Below are 19,446 nucleotides of genomic sequence, written 5' to 3'. Positions count from 1 at the left end.
CAGATCAGCTGTTCTATCCCTTTTAGAGAAAAGCACTCCCAAATCGTGATGTTTCCACCCTCATGCTTCACAGTGGGTGTGGTATTCTAACTAATTAATTCTTCCCCTTTAAAACTCAAGTCACCTTTCTACCAAAAAGTTCCATTTTGGTTTCATCTGACCATACGACCTTACAATACTTCTCCTCTCCTCTATCTTGTACTTCTTCCGTTTTCTAATAATTGCTCCAACAGTTGATCTCCCATCAAGCTGCTTATTTACTGATCCATTTCAGTCTTGTTCAGGTTTACAATATTGTCCCTGGTGTCCTTTGACAGCTCTTTGGTCTTGGTGGAGAGGTTGCAGACTGACTGATTAAGGGTGCGGGACAGTTGTCTTTTATACAGATCAAACAGGTGACATTAATACAGGTAACAAGTGGAGAATAGAAGAGCTTCTTAAAAAGAAGTAACAGGTCTATGAAGGACAGAAGTCTTTCTTGGAGAGAGTTACTTATTTTCTGTTCCGTTATATAATAAACATTGTGACTTCCTGGATTATTTTCTACATTCTTTCTCACTGTAGAAGTGTGTCTATGACAAATATTACAGACCTCTCATCTTTTTAGGTGGGACAACTCACAGTATTGATGACTGAACCTTCAGTATTGAAAAGCAGATCTTGGTGTGTTTTTGTCTTTAGATAAATGATTAAAAGCTGTTATGGATCAGACATAAAAATTCACCCGAGCTACACCAGTTTATTATAAGCTAAGAGGGAAAGACATCCGAAGATGATAGCAGCTGACCCTACTCTCATGATAAGACAGACATTATCAAATAGATTAGACACAGCTGGAAGTGCATTTAATATCATTTCTTTGAAAACTTACTATGGATCTTTCCTTTTTTTCCCCCTAATGTACAGACTTTAAAGCTTACTTCATTCCCTTTTATTTTGAATACATTGGTTCTGATGGGAACATGGTAATTGATAGTATCATGTTGCTTCTTGTACAAGAGTTTACTGCAACCATCTTCCTCTCAGATTAGTTCTAATTATCCATTGGACCCCTCTGGCTCAGGTCTTTCTTTAAAAAAAGAAAAAGAGAAAAAAAAACGATAGAAAGAAAAATCAATTTCCGTGCTTTTCTGTTTTCACACTGCGCCTCCAAAACCCCTTTCATCAAACCATTAATGTGCCCTCCACTCATTCTCTGACCTTCCTTTTGTCACACCAACCCAGACAGCATGTGAGTTTTTACTGAAGATCCTTTCTCTATTTTCTAAACAAAAGCAACTATTATTTATTTCAGGAAAAAGCATTTCTGAATCTCAAAATTGGAATAGGTTTTACTACAATATATATATATATATATATATATATATATATATATATATATACATGCAAAGACCTGTGTAACATCAAATTATAATCAGGAAGGGTTTCAAGTTTGTTTACCAGTTCCTGAGCAAAATATATTATGAATTAATGCCATCCATGAATATCTTATGAGGAGGAAGTACCTTGTTCAACACACATTTAGTCTTTTTTATCATTCACTTAGACAAGATTTAAGTTTTGCCACAAAAATTCTGTACAAAATAAGTATAATGTAGATTTTTTATAATCATAACACTTAAGTGGATTTTGCTAATAACACATAAATTTATCGGTACTGACTTTGTGTATTTTTATTTGAGATACACATGTCCCACACTGATGACTCTAGGTACATGGAACCTAATCTGACTTGACTGGGGATTGTGTCAGGAAATTTGCTAAATTCCAGAGCTCTCTAAAAGAAAAATGGGATCCTCTCAGCACAATAGCTTTTTGCAACTTTCTATGATGATTAATAAGGTTCCATTTGTCCTGGAAGCAGCAGGGTCAATAGCACAAGATTACCAGGGGCACGCACTGTAGATGTCTGAAAGGTTTAATAGAGGCTCACTTTCTTTTTCTCAGTGCGCACAATTTGTTCATGATGGAGAATTGTGTGAAACATGAAAAAAGCTGACGCCATTAAAGGGGTTCTGTATACTGTGTGTGTGTGTTGGGGGGTAAGGCTTGGAGGCTGTGATGATGAGAAGCTCAGCACAGAGAGGATGATGGATCATAATGGTCTGAAAATGTGGGCGCATGGCCTGGGGATGATACATATGTAGGTGTGCGTTTACTTTTTTTTGGTCTGCATATGGAGAGCTGCGTATGCTGATGTATGGTGCTTTTCCCCGTTTGCTGTATACGAGTCTGGTTCTAGCTTTGTCCACTTTTAGATGAGATGATGATGATGACTCAGACTGATCGCCAAGAATACACCAGATATTTCCTCACTTTGGCCAATTTTTAGCAAATGATGCAGCTATTGAAACGTAGGTGTGTGCTTGGACATCAGACACCTTGTGCTGTTTGTGTCTCCATTTCTTCCCAGAGTTTCCTGATGCTTCAAGCTAAGGGTGTAGATTCTGTAAGAAGCTCTCTTGATGCGTGTGTGAGAATGTTTTGTTTTGGGGTTTCTAAGCATGTCGCTTTGAATAGTTGCACTTGAAGTGAACGTGTGAATCCATGACTGTTTAGTTGAGTGCCTGCATTTAGCTGTGATGCAGACACATTTCCTGTTAGCAAAGACTAACTCCACACATGATCTCACGTTACCTGAAGTATTTCTTGTCTCTACCTGTTTTTCTTCACATCAAGCATAAAATATTGTTTCTTAGCTAAAAAATAAACTACAACAGTTAAAAGAAAAGGGTAAATGGTGCCAGTTTGAGGTAGAAATACATCACTTGACTTAAATGATAGATATTACAGGTTTAATATCAGTCACTTGGGCCTCACAGTAAATTGAAGAAAATAAAATGGTCTGAATGCAAACCCATGTCTTTGCTCACTTGCACCGGTGGTTCTGGTTTCAGGGATTTACTTGTTTCTGAGCAGTTCTCATTTTTGAGTTAACATAGTTTCTATTGTTAAATCCTGCAGCAATTTCACTGCAGAGGATTTTCAACTCTGAAAAGCTGTCCCTGTTAGGCTGATTGTGTCAGAGAAGAAGGTTTCACCTTTAGCCTGCCCGCTTTTTTTTTCTCTCCATTTCTTTTGGGACAAGAATCGTTTTGAGTGTGACTTTAGATATTTTTAACAGAAAAGGTCCAGCGGGGATTGAAATTAACCTTTATGGACTGAATGTGACTGATATCACACCCGCTTGTAGTGTCAGGGTTGTGAGGTCTGGAATTATTTTAAACCTGCAGCGTGTTGACATGAGATGTGGAGTTATAACTATTGCCTTCCAGCGAGAGGATTTCTGGTTCAAATCCCAGCTGCACCTTCTCAGTGTGGAGCTCAGATGTTTCCTCTTTGCCAGCGTGTTTTCTGCAGGAACTCACAGTTCAGAGGTGCCTATGGTGGACTGACTGGTTTGTGAGTGAGCGCTTCTTGTTGCCAGAAGATAAACCAGTGACCTGTCTGCATATCTTTCATCCTTACTAGGGGTGTAACAGATCACAAAATTCACAGTTCAGATTGGTTTTAGGGTCACAAATTGGATTATTTTTTGTAAAGAAAAAAAAAACAAACAAACAAGAAGATAGAAGCTTAAATTACTTTTTGAAAATCTTTAAAAAATATTTGAGATAATATATATAAAGTACTTCAAAGCATAAATATACACTCACACATATTTGAACTTTAAACATGAACAAAAATGTAAAAATATCTAGTTTCTGATTACGTTTACATGTCGGGAGACCAAAATTCCCCCCCAATGTCTAGATTAAATCTTAAATTAAAAAGCTAAAGTTAAAGTTAAGTTTCATTATTTTGGGGTATTAATTGTAGTATGGAAACCAACTGTCAGAACATTTAAATATTACAAATAATTATCACTATCTGTAGTACATGAGCAGGTGAGGTCCGCTTTTCCTGATGATTTTTTGATCCTTTTGGGTTGCCATACTGCCCTCCCCCTGACGACACGTCCCTGTTGCAGGAGCAGTGGCTGAGGACAGCTGCTGCTCCTCACTGGGAGATCTGAATCTAGACACGGAGACGTGGACGGATGCTTTTATTCAGCTCTTCTAAATAAATAACCCTGATCTCTCAAAATCTGCGTCCACCATGATGAATTCAAGAAAAGATTTTGACAGAATCTCCTCCTACATGCAGCAAAAGCTACAGGTTATCAGACTTTTGGAAAACTGTCAAGAAGCAACTTTTTAGCATGGTAAATCAAAGACGCTGTACTGTAAATTAATTTTATGCCAATTCCATTCGGTGTGGGTGGACAATTGATTTAATATTGTGTGCACGGGGGTCCCCGTTTTAATTATATTTAGACATTTATTTCTATATTCAACTTTTACCACAATAAAAACTGAGGCATCCGCTAAACTTTACAATGTTTACTCACCAAAAACTATGAAGTTAACTGTGGAAAAAGTTGCTGAAGCAACTTCAGAATTTTCCATAGGGGGTTTTGAACTGTGAACTGAACAAAAATGTCAATCTTTCATAGAGAGCAGAACCTGAAGTGTTGGGTGTTCTTTAACCCTAAAGTCTTCAACAACAACCATTTTTCAAATGTTCTATAACCTCAAAGTGCTGCATTTTATTGTAAAAAAAAAACAAGAAAAAAAATGGACTGTAATGAAAGGAAAACGTTCTCTCTGCCGACTAAACTTTCACAGTTAGATTGAAAATTTAGTACATTGTGTGCCAGTAAATAACTTGAGTCTTGGTAACTGTAAATCAATTGCTTTCACTTGTGTACTGTACAAAATTTGAATTTCTCTTGCGCTTTTGAACCACCGAGGACTAAACTTTCCAACTGATTGTCCTGCTGCTTCGCATTAATTAAGCTACCGTCTCTGAACAGGAAAAACCGTCTAACTTGCAGCATCTCTTGTGCGTCCTGCTGCTTTCCTCAATGACATCCAAATGTCACCGGTATGAAAACGAGAGAAGACAATTTACCCAAACAAGACAAAAATGCATATTTATTTATGTCTTCATTTAACGGTTGTTTGGCTTGTGAATTAATTCATTCATTCTCCAAAGAACTTCCATCTCACTGACTGTAAAGCTTTAGCGTAAAGACAAATGTGTATTTAACATTTTATGGTGACAGTGGTTGTTGCTATTGAGATGCGTGTGCTTAAATGTTCAAGCCCAGAGTGTGTACGTGGGTGTGTTTGTGTTACCTACTTCCTCTACTGCTTGCCTGCTGTGATTATAGCCACAACCGGTCATGTCCATCTCTTCCAGAAATATAGCTGCTGTTTTTTTTTTCCTGCTGAGAATGTGTTTGTTTGTGAATACCCATGCATGTGTGTTTGCGTGTAAGGAGTGAACACGCATGCTGATAAGCCGATGTGGTTTCTGCTCTGGCTCATTGTGTAGGAGGTGTGGGCACTTTGGCTGCTGAAAGCCTGTGTGCCTATGAGTGTGCATGCAAGATTTACCTGATGCTTCTGCTGCTGCTGCTTACTCAGGTTGCGACTGTAGGTGTTGTATTTGACAATTTCCTGGCTCATGTCATCCACTCTGTCCATGAGCAGCTGAAGGCTCTTCTCCAAGTGATTGCTGCAAAAAAAAAATGTTTTCATGTCATTCAAAAAAGTTTGTGTTTGGTCAACAGAAGTAAAAAACAACAAGAAGCATTCCTTCAAAACATTATTTTTTATTGTTGCTGATTACTCTTATGTGACGCTAACAAGCTACAGCTCTAAAGCAACGCATAGGAACCTAATCTCAGGTATGTCTCTTATTATCATGCATATCATTTTTATTATAATAAGGGGCAATGTGTGGGTCAGGGCTTTGACAAGCGACAGTTGGGGACTGACCAAAGGGATTAATAATCTTGATGACCTTCGCCGTTTGTTAGACAGTTTCAAGTCTATAGATCTGTCATATCAATAAGAGGCTCCTCTGCTCTAGTTACCAAGGATTTTACTGAACTATAAGTCTATAAAGTACAAATGCTGGTGTCTTTCTATCGATAAAAAGAAAAAAAAAGCTTGGAAAAATAACCTGGAAGTATTAATAATTAAAAAGAAATACAAAAAATAAACTAATTATAATGGTTTTGAGTAGTTTGGTTATAAAAAAAAAGATGATTTCATTTATTAACTGTTTTGTTTATTTAGTATTATTTCGATGATATATATTGTTACTAAATGAAATAAAATTAAGAAAAGAGAGAAAGAAAAGTTATCCTAGCTTCATTTAGTTCATGTTGGACAACCGTTTGAGGCAATTGCTGCAGTCTGTTTGGAGGTTTTACCTTAATGTCATATTTCACTTCCTTCCAAAGACGTTTAATACTAGGGCTGGGCATCACTGGGTACCTCAGGATACGAAGCAATACAGGATACATGCCTCACGGTATTGATAATTGGTGTAAAAAAAAAAATCAACTCTAATAACTTACATTATATAAAAGAAAACCTTTTTTAGGAAAATATATCCCCATTTATTTGTTTAGCTTCAACACAATCATAATAAATGAATTGTGTCTTATTTTGTGCAACAAATAATAGACACTTTTGTGCAAATTAGTGATACCGTCTCTGACAATCAATTGAATTAGAATTATCTGTAAAATTCAGTGTTAATAGTAGTAAACATGAACAGCACATTACTTAATGAAAAATTGTTGTAAACAACTAAACAAAAATTTAATAATTCAAGAAGCTGCCAGGTACATTTGTGCTCACAACAGCCACTCTCGCCCCTATCCACCTCCAAAGGAATGTCTCACCAAAGGATGACGAATATAACATTTTACAGCCTCTTCAAATAAAAGATCGATACTTGGTGAGTACCAACCAAGAATCAATCGCTGGACTAAATATATCGACATATCGCAATATCGATATTTTGGCACACCCCTATTTAGTACCATTTAGATCAGAGTTCTTGGAAGGCCACTTCAGTGTTGTTGATGTTCTCAGTCATTCTTGGATGTTTTTATTCGTTGGGTAATCACCCTGTTGGAAGACTTGCAGCTGAGACTAACACATTTTGCTCCACACTGTCTTTATGGTCTTGAGATGTTTCATTGTACTGTGCACAGATTCCCTGTGAGAGATGTGGCAAAGCAGCCCCAGAACATAACTTAGTCCCTTCTATGTTTCACAGCGAGGACGGATCCTTTTCTTTGTATGCTTCATTTCTGTATCTAAAAGCTCAAAAGTGTCTCATCGGTCTAAAAGACATTTGAGGTTTGTTTTTTGCAGTGGTGTCCTTGGTTGACTCCATGAACACTACTTTGGTTTGAATTGTGATGGATGGTGTGATGTGGCACTGAGGCACATTGACTGTAGGACCTTTAATGTCTTTGAAGGTTATTCTGGGCTATTTAGTTACCATTTAAATTATTCATCTCTTCAATTTGTCATCAGTTTTTGTCTTGTAGTGAGGTTGGCTACAGTCCTACAGACCCTAAGCTTCATGCAGCTGGACTTACAGGAACATCAAGCTGCTTGGAGAAGCTGTAAAAGCCTACTTTTCATTTTCTTTGAGGGCTGCCAGATTTCAGTTACACAATTTAAGCTTAGAGATGTATATATCATAGACACACCTTAGTTTAACCTTTTGGTCAGATTTCTTTCCAGTATTTTTTTTTGACCAAACTTAAATTATTTTTGTTGAATGATTGACTTTTAAACAACAAATCAAAAACAACTATTTGTATCGTTTTTTGTTAGGTCTAATTTTTCTCTTCAATAAAGTTACTTTTCTCACCTTTGTCACTTTCAGGTTGTTTCAGAGACTATTTCAAGTTTTTATTTTAGCATCAGACAAGTTCCAACAATTTTTTCTAAGTGTGTCAAAAGACAGAAAACGAAAATAAAAATAAGCACCACGCAAGAGCGCACACACTTGCACACCAACAGTTAAAAGCAGAAGCAACCTGGGATTCTGTGTCTCGCCAAAGGACATTTTTCAGTGAATCAATGTGCTATATTTGTTGGCAGATCCACCAGCTCTGCATTGCCAATTTGCAACTAAAAAGACCATTTCGACATTTTCAAGATAACAAGGGAGCTCTTGCAAGGCCAAAATGTTTCAATGGAATAATGATGCTGCTCTGAAAGAAGAACAGTGAATGGCGCAGCTCTAATAAGGTCTTTAGATACTCTTAACGTGTTGATGAGTCTGTCGTGTGAATTTTAAATTTCTCCGGGACAGCACGGAGTCACTCCACTGCGGAAATCAGTGTCAAAAGAACAGACACAAATTATCAAATGAGAGAAGTCTGTTTTGAGCCTTAGTGTCACAGGTGTTTGACACTCGAGATTTGAATTCACTAATCAAATACACTGCTGGAGTGTCTTTTTACATTTGTTATCTTTCTTCTAACCCTAATCGCTTTTTTCCTTTTTACTTCAAACACTAGCACACGCAAAAGACAGAACACTTCACCCAATTTCAGTTTTAGTAAGTCTATCTTTTTTAAGTGTTATTTTGATGAACTTTTTTATCATTTCAGTAAGGACTAGACACCATGACGATGTCTTTACACAATAAACATGCCATATTTCAGCTTTATCTTTCACTATTAACAACACACCAACAATATGTTAAACACCTGCTCTCAGTTTATCCAATTTAAACCACCGTTAGCTGTAACATGTGCCTTCAATTCACTTAATCTGTTCTTATTACAGCTGAATTCCTAATGAAGCCATTTTCATTTACACTTTTTTTTGTCTGTGAGTGACGTAAAAAGTGTTGGAAAGAGTGACAAAAATGTGGCCGACCGTAGTCTACTCGTCAGCCACTAATTCTTCAAATGCGAGCTGCTTAATCCGGTCTGTGTATACGTTGCAGCTGCACGATGAGATAAAACGATTGCTCACATATGCAGCTGAAAATCAGGTTATTGCGGCTTTGCAGACACAAATAAAGGTTCCTGGGGTTGACTCTTCTCAATAGAATTCATCTTTTCTCGACATGTTGCTATTTACGCTTTAACACAAACACCAAGAGAACTATTGCTCTGGATCACCTGGAGAGACTGAAGTCTTACTTTAAGGTAAAAGTCATTTTATTGCTCATGCCCACCTGTTATTATATACTGAGAGACATAAGGGCATGTATATATAAAAAACACATGCACACAATATTACTTTGTCTTCAGCAGAAAAATAAACTTCTCTGTAATTTTTTCAGTGCACATAACTGCTGTTTGCATAGGCAAGTTTGTCATATGAATTGACTGAAAGACAGACTACAAAGTGAGATAGTTTATTTTCTTTGCAACTAAACTAAAAGAAAATGTGCTCAGTATGTATGTTATGGAACATAGTATTAAAAACTTTGAAAAAAAATGAAATGTGACATTCACAATTACAAATCCAGATGGATAAACTACCTCAAAAATTTATTTTTTTTAATAATTTAATAGTAACTTGAAAAACTGTTAAATAATCAGCTTTGTAAGTTGTAGTTGTAGTTTTTAAGTTATGAGTCTTAGCTTTTTATTTATTTTTCTATGTATGAAATAGTATTCTTTTACATTAGGACTTTCTTGTTTTTATTTTGTTGTTTAAAGACTACATTAAAAAAAGAAAAAAAGAAATAAAAAGACTAGAGTGCAGCATATACTTAAAGCTCTCTGCACTATAGAGATCTAGAAAGACCTAAATGCTCTTCATGAGTATCTGAAGCTGTTTGAAACAGTGAGTAAAAAAGGTTTTAAACCAAACCAGAGAATTTGAGTTCTTAAACACAGAAAGAAAAGGCCAGAGAGCCAGTGAAACGACAGATGTCTCTGTGAAGAAAAGTGGATTTTGTTTCACTCTACCCACCAGCACAACCCATTAGTTTTCTTAAAACACTAACTGTTCTTTTTAATAACAAACAGACCAACACTCAAACGCCACACAAGAGCCCAACACATATTTATTTAAACACCTAATGAGAATTTATGGTGGTGCCGTTCTTGCATGTTAACAGTGTGTGACATGATCCGCATTAAAGGCATGCACCTGCATAAAGGGTGTGTTAATTTATATGATTTAATTATCGCCTGCTTGTAGTCCTTGTACTACACAATTCCACACTCTCAAAGTAAATGAATAATTGATTTTAGTCGGGGTTAGCCTACTTTAAGTTTCCCCCGTTTACTTTTGAACCCCGATATAAACCCCACAGATATTCTGGAAATCCTCGTTGAACGGAAAGCATTTTCAGAGCTTGTTGTGTTTGCCGAACGTTTGATCAGTTTGTCACTTGTAAACATGAAAACTGATGGCCCAGGACAAGGGAAAATCAGAGCAACACTCGTGTACCATGGATGGTGTCAAGATTGATTCTCATTGACGAAAGCTTGTTCAGAAGCATTTTGGTCAAAGCAATATAGAAGCTAATTGGCATGAAGTGCAGGGAAAATATAAGCTCAGGGACATTATTTTAGAAGGAGCCAACACAACATCTGTCATTTATGCTGCAATTGTTAATTTTATATGTGTGTGTTGGGTCTTGGCAGTGAGTGAGTAAATAGATGATATTCATGACCTTGTTAGGATTAGCCCAAATCCTGTTTCTATTAGGGGCGTAGCGATTTATTTTAACAATTTGATTCATATCATATTTTGTGGCTGTTCATATAAATCATAGTTAATATCGGTTCATTTTGAACGTCCGCTGTGATGGCACTTGGTCAATTTTATGGTGTATTCACAGTGGACATAATTCACGCGACAGGGCGTCTAGTTATAATGGTAAGTCAATGTACAGACCAGATCTGAGGTATTCCAGCGCGATTTGGGTGTCGGGTGTGGAGCGTCAACCAATCAGGGTCTCAGCTTGGAACATGTGACGCTTTTAGTGACTTGATCAAATAGTAGACAAATACATCCAATATGGTTGCTCAATGTGGTGATTTTCGTCCTTGAACAACCATCCATTTTCTTAACCCGCTGGGGCTGCGGGGTTGCTGGACACTGTCCTGGTTACTGCAGGGGGAAGACAGGATACACCCTGGACAGTTAGTTCACCAGTCTGTCACAGAGCCCATAAAGCTAAAGCAATCCACCCGCTATGCTAGCCAGCTACTCTGTGGACAGTGTAGCAACCCAGCGAGCTCCGCTGCCCGGGCTCCGGCAGAGCTAGCGGGGTCTGCTGCCCAGATTGCTGTCCCTGGGCAGTGGAACTCACTATGCTGGCCTGCCAGCAGTTGTCTGCCCGGAAGATCGAGAGAGCTACCGCTGGTGCCATCGTAGCTGGTGCAATAGCTCTAGCTCACGGGTCTGCAACCTTTAACAGTAAAAGAGCCAGTTGGGCTTTCTTTCTACTGATCCAAACCTAGAAGGAGCCGCAACGTCTTATTTTGATACTGCTGTGCATTCATTACAATGTATCTTTTACTAATAAATATGGGTTCTGGTCCTTTTGTGGCATGAATTAAAAAAAAAGAAATATAAAAAGAAAAAAGAATTTTGTATTTTTTGTTTGAGTAGTATGATTTCCTTTTGAAAATAAAAGACGCCTTGTGCCAGACCGGATCATCCCAGTGCAGCTCTGGGCGCCATAAGATAATATGTGCTTGAAACCAAAAAGGGGTGGGTTTTGCTTAATATTTTGGAGGAAGCATAGAGCAAACGAGATCTCTTCAAGTCTTAAGAAATATAAAAACCTTTACATAGTTTATCTTTAAGTGCACCTCAGCCATAAATGTATAAACTTAACTGATCTAAATAAAAAGAACAAAGAATAAACTTATCGTGCCTCAATCCAAAGGTTGATTATATTGATAGTAATTGATGCATTTCATTTTGAAACCATTTTATATTTGCATAGGTTGATTCAATTTGATTCAATAAACAACTTGTCTCAGAGAGATTGATCTGGTTGGATTGTAGGAACAGAAATCAATTCATCAATTAAGTTGATTAATTATTAGACTCCTAGTTTCCATTCGATTATTGTCCACTTTAAATATTGTTAAATTAGCTGTTAGTTTGTTTTTTTGACAGTACAGAAACCTGTGGACAGACACTGGCCATGCCACAGCACAGAAGTAATAATATGGATGAGGAAAAAAATGGATTAATTTTTAGTGTGAGGTAAGCGCACTCAAGACCACGCTAGTTGTAAAATTGATGAGATCTGGAGAAACTCTGCATCAAATGAAAGCAATAACCAACGGAGAATCAACATTTCTGTATTCAACAGAAAGAAACTACATGAACTTGGTTCAATCAGCTTTTGCCGATATTGAAAATTAGAAACCTTTTCTACCACATTTGGGTAGCTGTGTTTACCAACAAGCTACTCTTCATTATTTCTTGAAAAGATTGCTTAAAACATTGAATACTATCAGATAAATAGGAGTGTAAAAACTGCACACTGTATAATACATTCCGCACTGTAGGCCAACTGTCTGCAAGCTCCAAAGACTTTAATTATTTCAAAGGGGCGGCAAACTTTGCGATCAATATTGCATTAGAAATCAAAGTCTACCTAGGGATTTCCTATCATTACCAAGTCTGCTTTAAGGTCAGCTTCAATGGTAGCCTATTCGTTTTACTGTAGAGTTGCTTTTTACATGCTCTTATTTGCAGGAGAGAACAGACATGCAAAGAGAAAAAAATAAAACAAAAACTGGCTGACATTCAGTAAACTGGAGGTTCAGAGGGCGACTGCTTAACAAAGCTGCCAAGAAAATGACTTCCCTTCTTAGATGGAACATTTTATTCTGATGAAGTCTTTTTAACTGATTGACTGGGGCGCAAAAAGGATTGCTGGCTTGCCTCTATAGCTGAATAATTTGTTTCTAAAAGGACACAAAATCCTCTGCATATCTGTGCCTAACGGTGCATGATCTTGGCTAAAACACAGATCTGATAAAAAGCTTGCAGGAAATTTTCCCCTTTGGAGAAAGATTTATGTGGAAACGGCTGAAAGACTGCAAAGCGTGAAGCTCCAATCCCAATCGCTCATTCAGCGTAGGGTTAAATAGTTTTTTATTTATATCTTAAAAGAACGTCTAACAATCTTTTGAAAATAAGAAACTACGGCAAAGTATTAAGTTTGAGGAGGAATCTCTAGAAAGATGCATTCCATTCATTGTCTATTGTAAAATCATTCCCAATGGTCTTTTAATTAGAATTATGGAATTTAATGCTCATGAAATGCAGTTTTAACCTTAATTTTCTTTAAATACGTCCTCCACCATCAGAAAAATGCAACAAGAACAAGTTAAAAACACACAGTGGAGTGGGTTTTGGAACTTGAATATGTTCACATCGCCAACTCCTCTGATTATTCTTCTCTTGTTTTGAAATCAGCTGAATATCATCAGTTTTCTGATGAAAGTTCCCCATGGGGTCACTGTAAAGAAAACGCAGCTGAGCTGATGCAAACTGGGAGCTTTAGAATTACTGCAACTTCTCAAATATTGACTCGGTAAATAGGACTAAAATAAAATAAAACTGAATAAAATATTCAAATATTCTTCTTTTGGCTTCTCCCACTAGGGATCGCCATGGAAATTGTCTCCATCTCCTTTTGTTCTTTGTCATCTCCTCATCTGTCATGTCTTCTTTCATTACACCTATGATCCTCTCTAAGGTCTAGAGGTAACCCCCACCTTAACTTTAACCCCCAATAGACCCTTCATCCCTTCTTTACACTTGACCAAACCATCAGTCTAAACTAACTCACTCTAAACTGTCCTACCTGTGCTGTCCCTCTAATTTACTGCCTGTCCATCATTGTCGTTCCCAATGAACATCTCAGCATCTTTAACTTCTCCACTTCCAGCTCTGTTTCCTCTGTTTTTGTCAGTGCCACTTTCTCCACTCCATGCAACACAGCTGCTCTCACTGCAGTTTTGTAAACCTCCCTCCTTCGCTCTGGCAGACACCCTTCCATCAAAGATCCCTCCTGGGACTTTTCTCCAACAATTCTACCCGGCATGTTTCCACAATAAATAAATAAATGCTTACAATGATAAACTATGAACGCTAACCTGGAGTTGTGCTGCCTGCAATGACAAATTTGACATTTTTCTAATTAGAAATGTTTCTTTCCAAAAGCCTAATCGATGAAAGTGCTGCTTTTTGCTTTTAGCAGCTACTAATACAGTGGTTGCTTGCTATAATGCAATTCCCCTATTGTGGTCTTGCTTTTTTCCCTATTGTTTACAGCTGCTTTTTTTTTTTTACAGTGCATTGTGCTCTGCATCCTGATTGGCTGTACAGCATTGTCCAACAATCTCTTTTGTGTCTCTTGTACAGAATGCTTTCAGTTTGCCACATTTAGATAAATATTTGATCATTTGCAGGTTTACTGCAATTATTTTTTATTTATTTACAAAGGTTTGAACTTTGAGCTTTTAAACAAGAGTAAAAGGTGTAAAAATATGAATGTCTGCCTGAGAAAAGCGTATACAGTGTGTAGAGAGGAGTTTTTCAAATCTGTAATAATTGTAAGAAGCAAAAAAAAAGCTTCATTTGTTGCTGATTACAACTATTGTAAATCGTTCTTTGATAGTAACTCTCATGATAAACAAGACAGCCACTGTACAGTCATTTTAAGAGGGAGTGAACAGAATTTAACAACATACTTGAGTTTGAAATTAAAATCTTGCAAGGCAATCATACATAAGTGAGTAAATAAGTAAACAAACACAGTGAGTCAATAAATAGGATTGCTGCAATTCATTGAAAACTGAGAATTTGGGCCAGGTAGAGATGTTTTTTCTAAATGAGTAAGGAAAAAAGCTGTTTTATCATAGCCCAGATAGACTATGTTATTACAGACTTCTGTTGGGTTATTTGGGGTTTGGATGTGGGTTCACGTAGTGTATTGTTGTGAGAAGCGGCACAGCGTGAACCAACAATTGAAATTTTAACTCAGTCCAGTATAATCAAGGAAACTGCCTATTTTAGATAAAAGCTCTGGACATGGAAACTGACAAAATTCACCCGTTTTGTGCAAAATGAGTTACAGAAGATGCATTTACTAAATTTTAGGACCATTTTTATGATCCTCTCTAGCAATTTTTTTCCAAAAATGACCATTTGTTTCTGAATGTGTAAGCAGTCCTTGATGGGGAGAGTCTATTTGGTGACGCCACAGAGACACTTGAAGGCTGTTTGGGGTTGAAAAGGCTACATAGATGATTTTCCATTCATGCAATCCATCACCTTGATCAACATCATCATCTGTGGTAAGAACAACCCTGCTTGGTGGAGTGAAACTGCACTCGCTGAGCCTTTTCACATAGATGACATTGACAAATGGGGCTGCAGATTGGAAAATGAGACAAAAGGAAAAACAGTGAATAAAACCCATTATCGTGGACTTTTTTTTTTGAAAGAGTAGAAGTGTGTAGAAAAAGGGTGGGGCTGTCAGCCGAAGATGCAGAAAGATGGACATTACAATCCCTTTCAAGGACGGAGCCGCGCAGCTATCTGACAACTTCAGGAAACAATTTCATCTTGCAAGACACTGCAGGGGCAGTCTTGTCAGTCGGCCCGTGGGGAAGACAATTATGATACACCCCCATTTGAGCAGTATCAAAAGCTATGTTTCAACTTCAGAGCAGTCATACTGGAAAAATGAATAACATCAAAGATAAGCAAGTCTATCTGACAACTCATAATAAATGACCGTGTTGGTGCTCAGCTTGGTTAGCCATATATCGAGAAGCTGCTCTCTCCTGCTTTTCGTTTAAGTAACTCGCGTAGAAGAATGAAAAGAACAGGCGCTCCCGTGTCTAAATCAGCATTTTCTGTGCTTATTGTGCTAATTTCTCACACCTGCCCCTGGGAAGCGTTTTGATTAGCAGCTTCACTGCTGTTGCTCCACTTGCAGCAGTTTATCTCCATAAATGATTGCTGATAAATGCTCTCGAGACTGATGCTGAGAACATCTGAGATTTAAACGCACGACTTAAAGAGCCACAGTTTGAGCCGATACGGAGGGCTGATCTTTGTTCCTATCGTGCTCGTTAGTTTGAGAGGATATGCTATTTTTGAACATGTCACGTGCCACATGTAAATGTAGTGTTTGCTGAAATCATTTAGAGGTGCAACAAGTGTCGTCCGCGCCGCAGAGCCAAGATTTTATAGGAATTATTTCTACAACAAAACTACATTTTCCTCTAAAGCCATTAAAAGCAAATACGAAGGCCTAGCGTGGCGCTAAGTGACACATTCCTTCATTAACTGAGACAGCGGAGTTTATTTTATCCAGCTTGTTGCAGTTGTTCCTATGGTACTGCAGAGCCGCCGATTCTGACCTTGGCCTCGTGGATACCATCAGCTGCATATTAAATGTGGCAAAAGTGATCTGAATGTGACCCAGACGCTGCGCATTAGTGCTGGTCAGCTCTGCTTTAAATGACAAATAGGGAAACACAGCAGATAGAAAACAGCTTTGTGAGAACTTACTTTGCACAGACGGAATTTGGATCTATTTTCAACTTTAAAATAAAAAAATATAAATTAAAAATTAAGAAATAAACATACATTATTAATATACTGCATGAGCATGTGTGTATATTTTTCTTGTTTTTGTTTATCAGAAAGAAAAAAAGGTGGAGGTAAGCATAAAGCTGCAGGCATCAATCATTTTTTCAGTCTCTGTTCTCATCAGGTGGCTTTTAGAACTTTACAGAGGACAGAGATTAATGCCCAACAGTTCCCTAATGTCAAATCAATTTTAATTCAGAAGTAGCTTTAAGTCGCTCCAGTGAATGCAGCCAGCAGGCTTCTAGACTCACCACGACGTGGATTTGAAGCAGGTAAACAGCCATTTTCATGCAATCCTGTAGTAACTATGAGTAATAAATTGTAACACATGGTAATTTAGTTTTTCCATCAACATAACATAATTGGAAATTGAAAAAAATACTGATGAAATTCAAATTTCATCAGTTGTAGGAGTTTTTTAAGCATTCAAGGCACCACATTAAACATTTTTTTTTCTTTACAAGAATTAGCCTGACCTTTAGCTTAGACAACTCGGTATATGAAAGCCCTTTTCTTTTCCTGGACCATTGGTTGTCTACTGAAGTATAGACCCATGGAAATATTGGAGAAAATGACTTCAGGCGCCAGCGATGGTTATGTGTGTAGGACAGGAAAGAAATGGTCCGAGAAGGAACCCGGGATCCTAATCGAAGGAGAATTTATTTGTATTTTCAAAAACATGCACAAACGTGTAGCCATTCACTTAAAGTAGTCAAGAATCAAGACTTAAATGTGTGTAGTTGATGTAGAGGAATGAAATTCTTTTCCTGTTATTCTGTCTGTTTTGTTTTTCTGAGGTGTTTTGCTTTCAAGAAAACTGTAATGAGATCATCTATCTGTGTTTATGGAGAAAGCCGAGTGAAACTGACACAAGACCTTCTGAAAATATGATTTTTTTTTTCTTTTTTTAAAAAAGGGAAAACTTTTCCCTCTATGTGAATCATCTCACCTGCTTAAAAATCAGCAGGTGACAGAACTGAGTAAAAAATTAAAATAAAAATCTTCCTGCTGATTAAAGTATCATGTACCGATTTAAATTAAACTGCAAAGATAAAATTATTTAGGTAAAATGTCGCATGAGGTTATGTCTGACCTGCTGGAGAGGTTGAGCAGTTCGTGCTTGTCGGCAACGGTGGACTTATCCTCCAGCTCCCACATCAGCACGCTGATGAGGTGGGAGTTTTTGATGACGATGGGCACCTCCTCAAACATGTTCTCAAATCCAATGTTAGCCTTCTTCAATCTGTAAACACGCAGAAAAGAGGAAAAAATAAAAAACTTTCATCCCACTGGTGTGTTAAATAATTAGATACGCCAAATTCTTTTTCACATTTGAGCTGGAAGTTGATTCAAAGTAGATTCAAGAACGTCTTTGATGGTTATGATCCTAACATGGGTCACACAGCGTTAACAGATTATGAATTCAGATCCAGGATTCTGTTTGTCTGTTTTTCTGTCTGCTAAGAGATCTTTTTTATTTCTTTTCCAACACTGGAAAAGACTGGTTAAATGGATCAACATTACAGTCCACTTTCAGGAGACAGAAAATGAGTTATTTCTCTCCAAGAGGACAGATGGCTTTAATGAAGCTGCTAGAATGAGAACACACAAGTGTCAATCAGTGGTTTAAATTAACTAAATTAGGTTAGATCAATAAAAAAAAGATAAAAGTAAAGTTCAGAACAACACAGGCGGTGTGGGGAATCAGCTACAAAGTGACTTAATATCACTTTTCCTAACCGGGTCTCCTGTAGAATCATCATCCTCTTTTAAAAAGTAAACAATATGCTGTAAGTTAAAAGCTAAACATAATAAAAACCCAAATTGCAAAACGTCTACAAATATACACCTTGTGTGTCAGAAGATTCAAAACCCCCTATTTTATCAGTAAAATATGTCCAACATGTCTGTTCAGCTGTTGGACAAGTTAAAAACTAAAAATTAAAAACAAAAACATAAAGAAAACTTGAAGGTAAAAAAATAAAACACAATACAGTAAACACTAGGGCTAGGTTGACCAAATCTGTTGATTGATCTCAATCGATCTGAGCTTAATAGATCAATAATCAATCCTTAAAAGTAGAGATCGATCTAACACATACGCAAAGTCCCATAGCTTGATGCTAATGTAAAATGGGATTTCCCATAGGCAACTAATGCTAACGCTCAGTTGACCTAAACATGCAATGCTGACTAAATGAACATCTTTATAAACTCACAGGCATGACTTTTTCTAACTCTTTTAAGGAAAAAAGTGTTTTAAAGTAACTATTTGTGGTCTGTTTTTGCTCATACTTTCTTCTTCTTCTTCTTCTGGAACACTGTATTTTAATAACAATCTCAGTATAATTTCACTAATAAATTTTACAGAATGTGAACTGTATCAGATTAATATGAATATCTTCAAAACATATATAGATTATAAATGTATTTCTAAACAAATTAGTATAAATGCGTAAACCTTGTAAACTCAAAATTGAATTGGATCAAATTGAATTGAAAGGATTGAAAGAATCTAAAAAAAAAAAAAATCAGAATCTAATTGATCCTGGTGAATCAAATCGAATCGATTCTGGAAACTATTGGTGATACCCAGACGTAGTAAACACCTGAATGTAAATAGAAAAAAAAATGGCAAAATGTCATGCATGGCCAAATGCTTATAAAAATGAGCTGAGTTTTAAAAATGATTAGTGAGGATTTTTGTCTACTACTTGGCAACACATAATGTTACAAAAGGGGAAAAAAATTGAAGTAGAAGTTTGAGAGGAAGGGTTGCACAAGTTCTGAATGACCTAACAGGAATTGATCATTAGTTAAGGTTTTATTGTAATTCACTGATTTTTCTTTAATGCTGTAGAGCAAATTTAACAAACAATGACAAGGACCTGCTAGATTCTTTTCACCCGAGTCTAAATGTTTATGGTTTACTACACCAAGTGGATTTGAAAAAATACTGATGGATTGTTTTAGC

The 19,446-nt window shown here is 37.0% G+C and overlaps 1 protein-coding gene across 1 annotated transcript in view; it reads right to left on the bottom strand.

Annotated features, from left to right (window-relative positions):
* Positions 1–19,446, bottom strand: part of LOC112143934 (eukaryotic translation initiation factor 3 subunit H) — a 60,944-nt gene that overhangs the window by 2,513 nt on the left and 38,985 nt on the right. The window contains exons 5-6 of the mRNA XM_024268181.2: positions 17,566–17,715; positions 5,442–5,562 (exon numbers count right to left, since the gene is read on the bottom strand). Of these exons, the coding sequence (XP_024123949.1) occupies positions 5,442–5,562; positions 17,566–17,715 (271 nt within the window). The remainder of the gene's footprint in view (positions 1–5,441; positions 5,563–17,565; positions 17,716–19,446) is intronic.

The sequence above is a fragment of the Oryzias melastigma genome, linkage group LG16, assembly GCF_002922805.2.
Source record: "Oryzias melastigma strain HK-1 linkage group LG16, ASM292280v2, whole genome shotgun sequence".
Classification (NCBI taxonomy): domain Eukaryota; kingdom Metazoa; phylum Chordata; class Actinopteri; order Beloniformes; family Adrianichthyidae; genus Oryzias; species Oryzias melastigma.
This window is presented reverse-complemented; position numbering and strand designations above follow the sequence as displayed.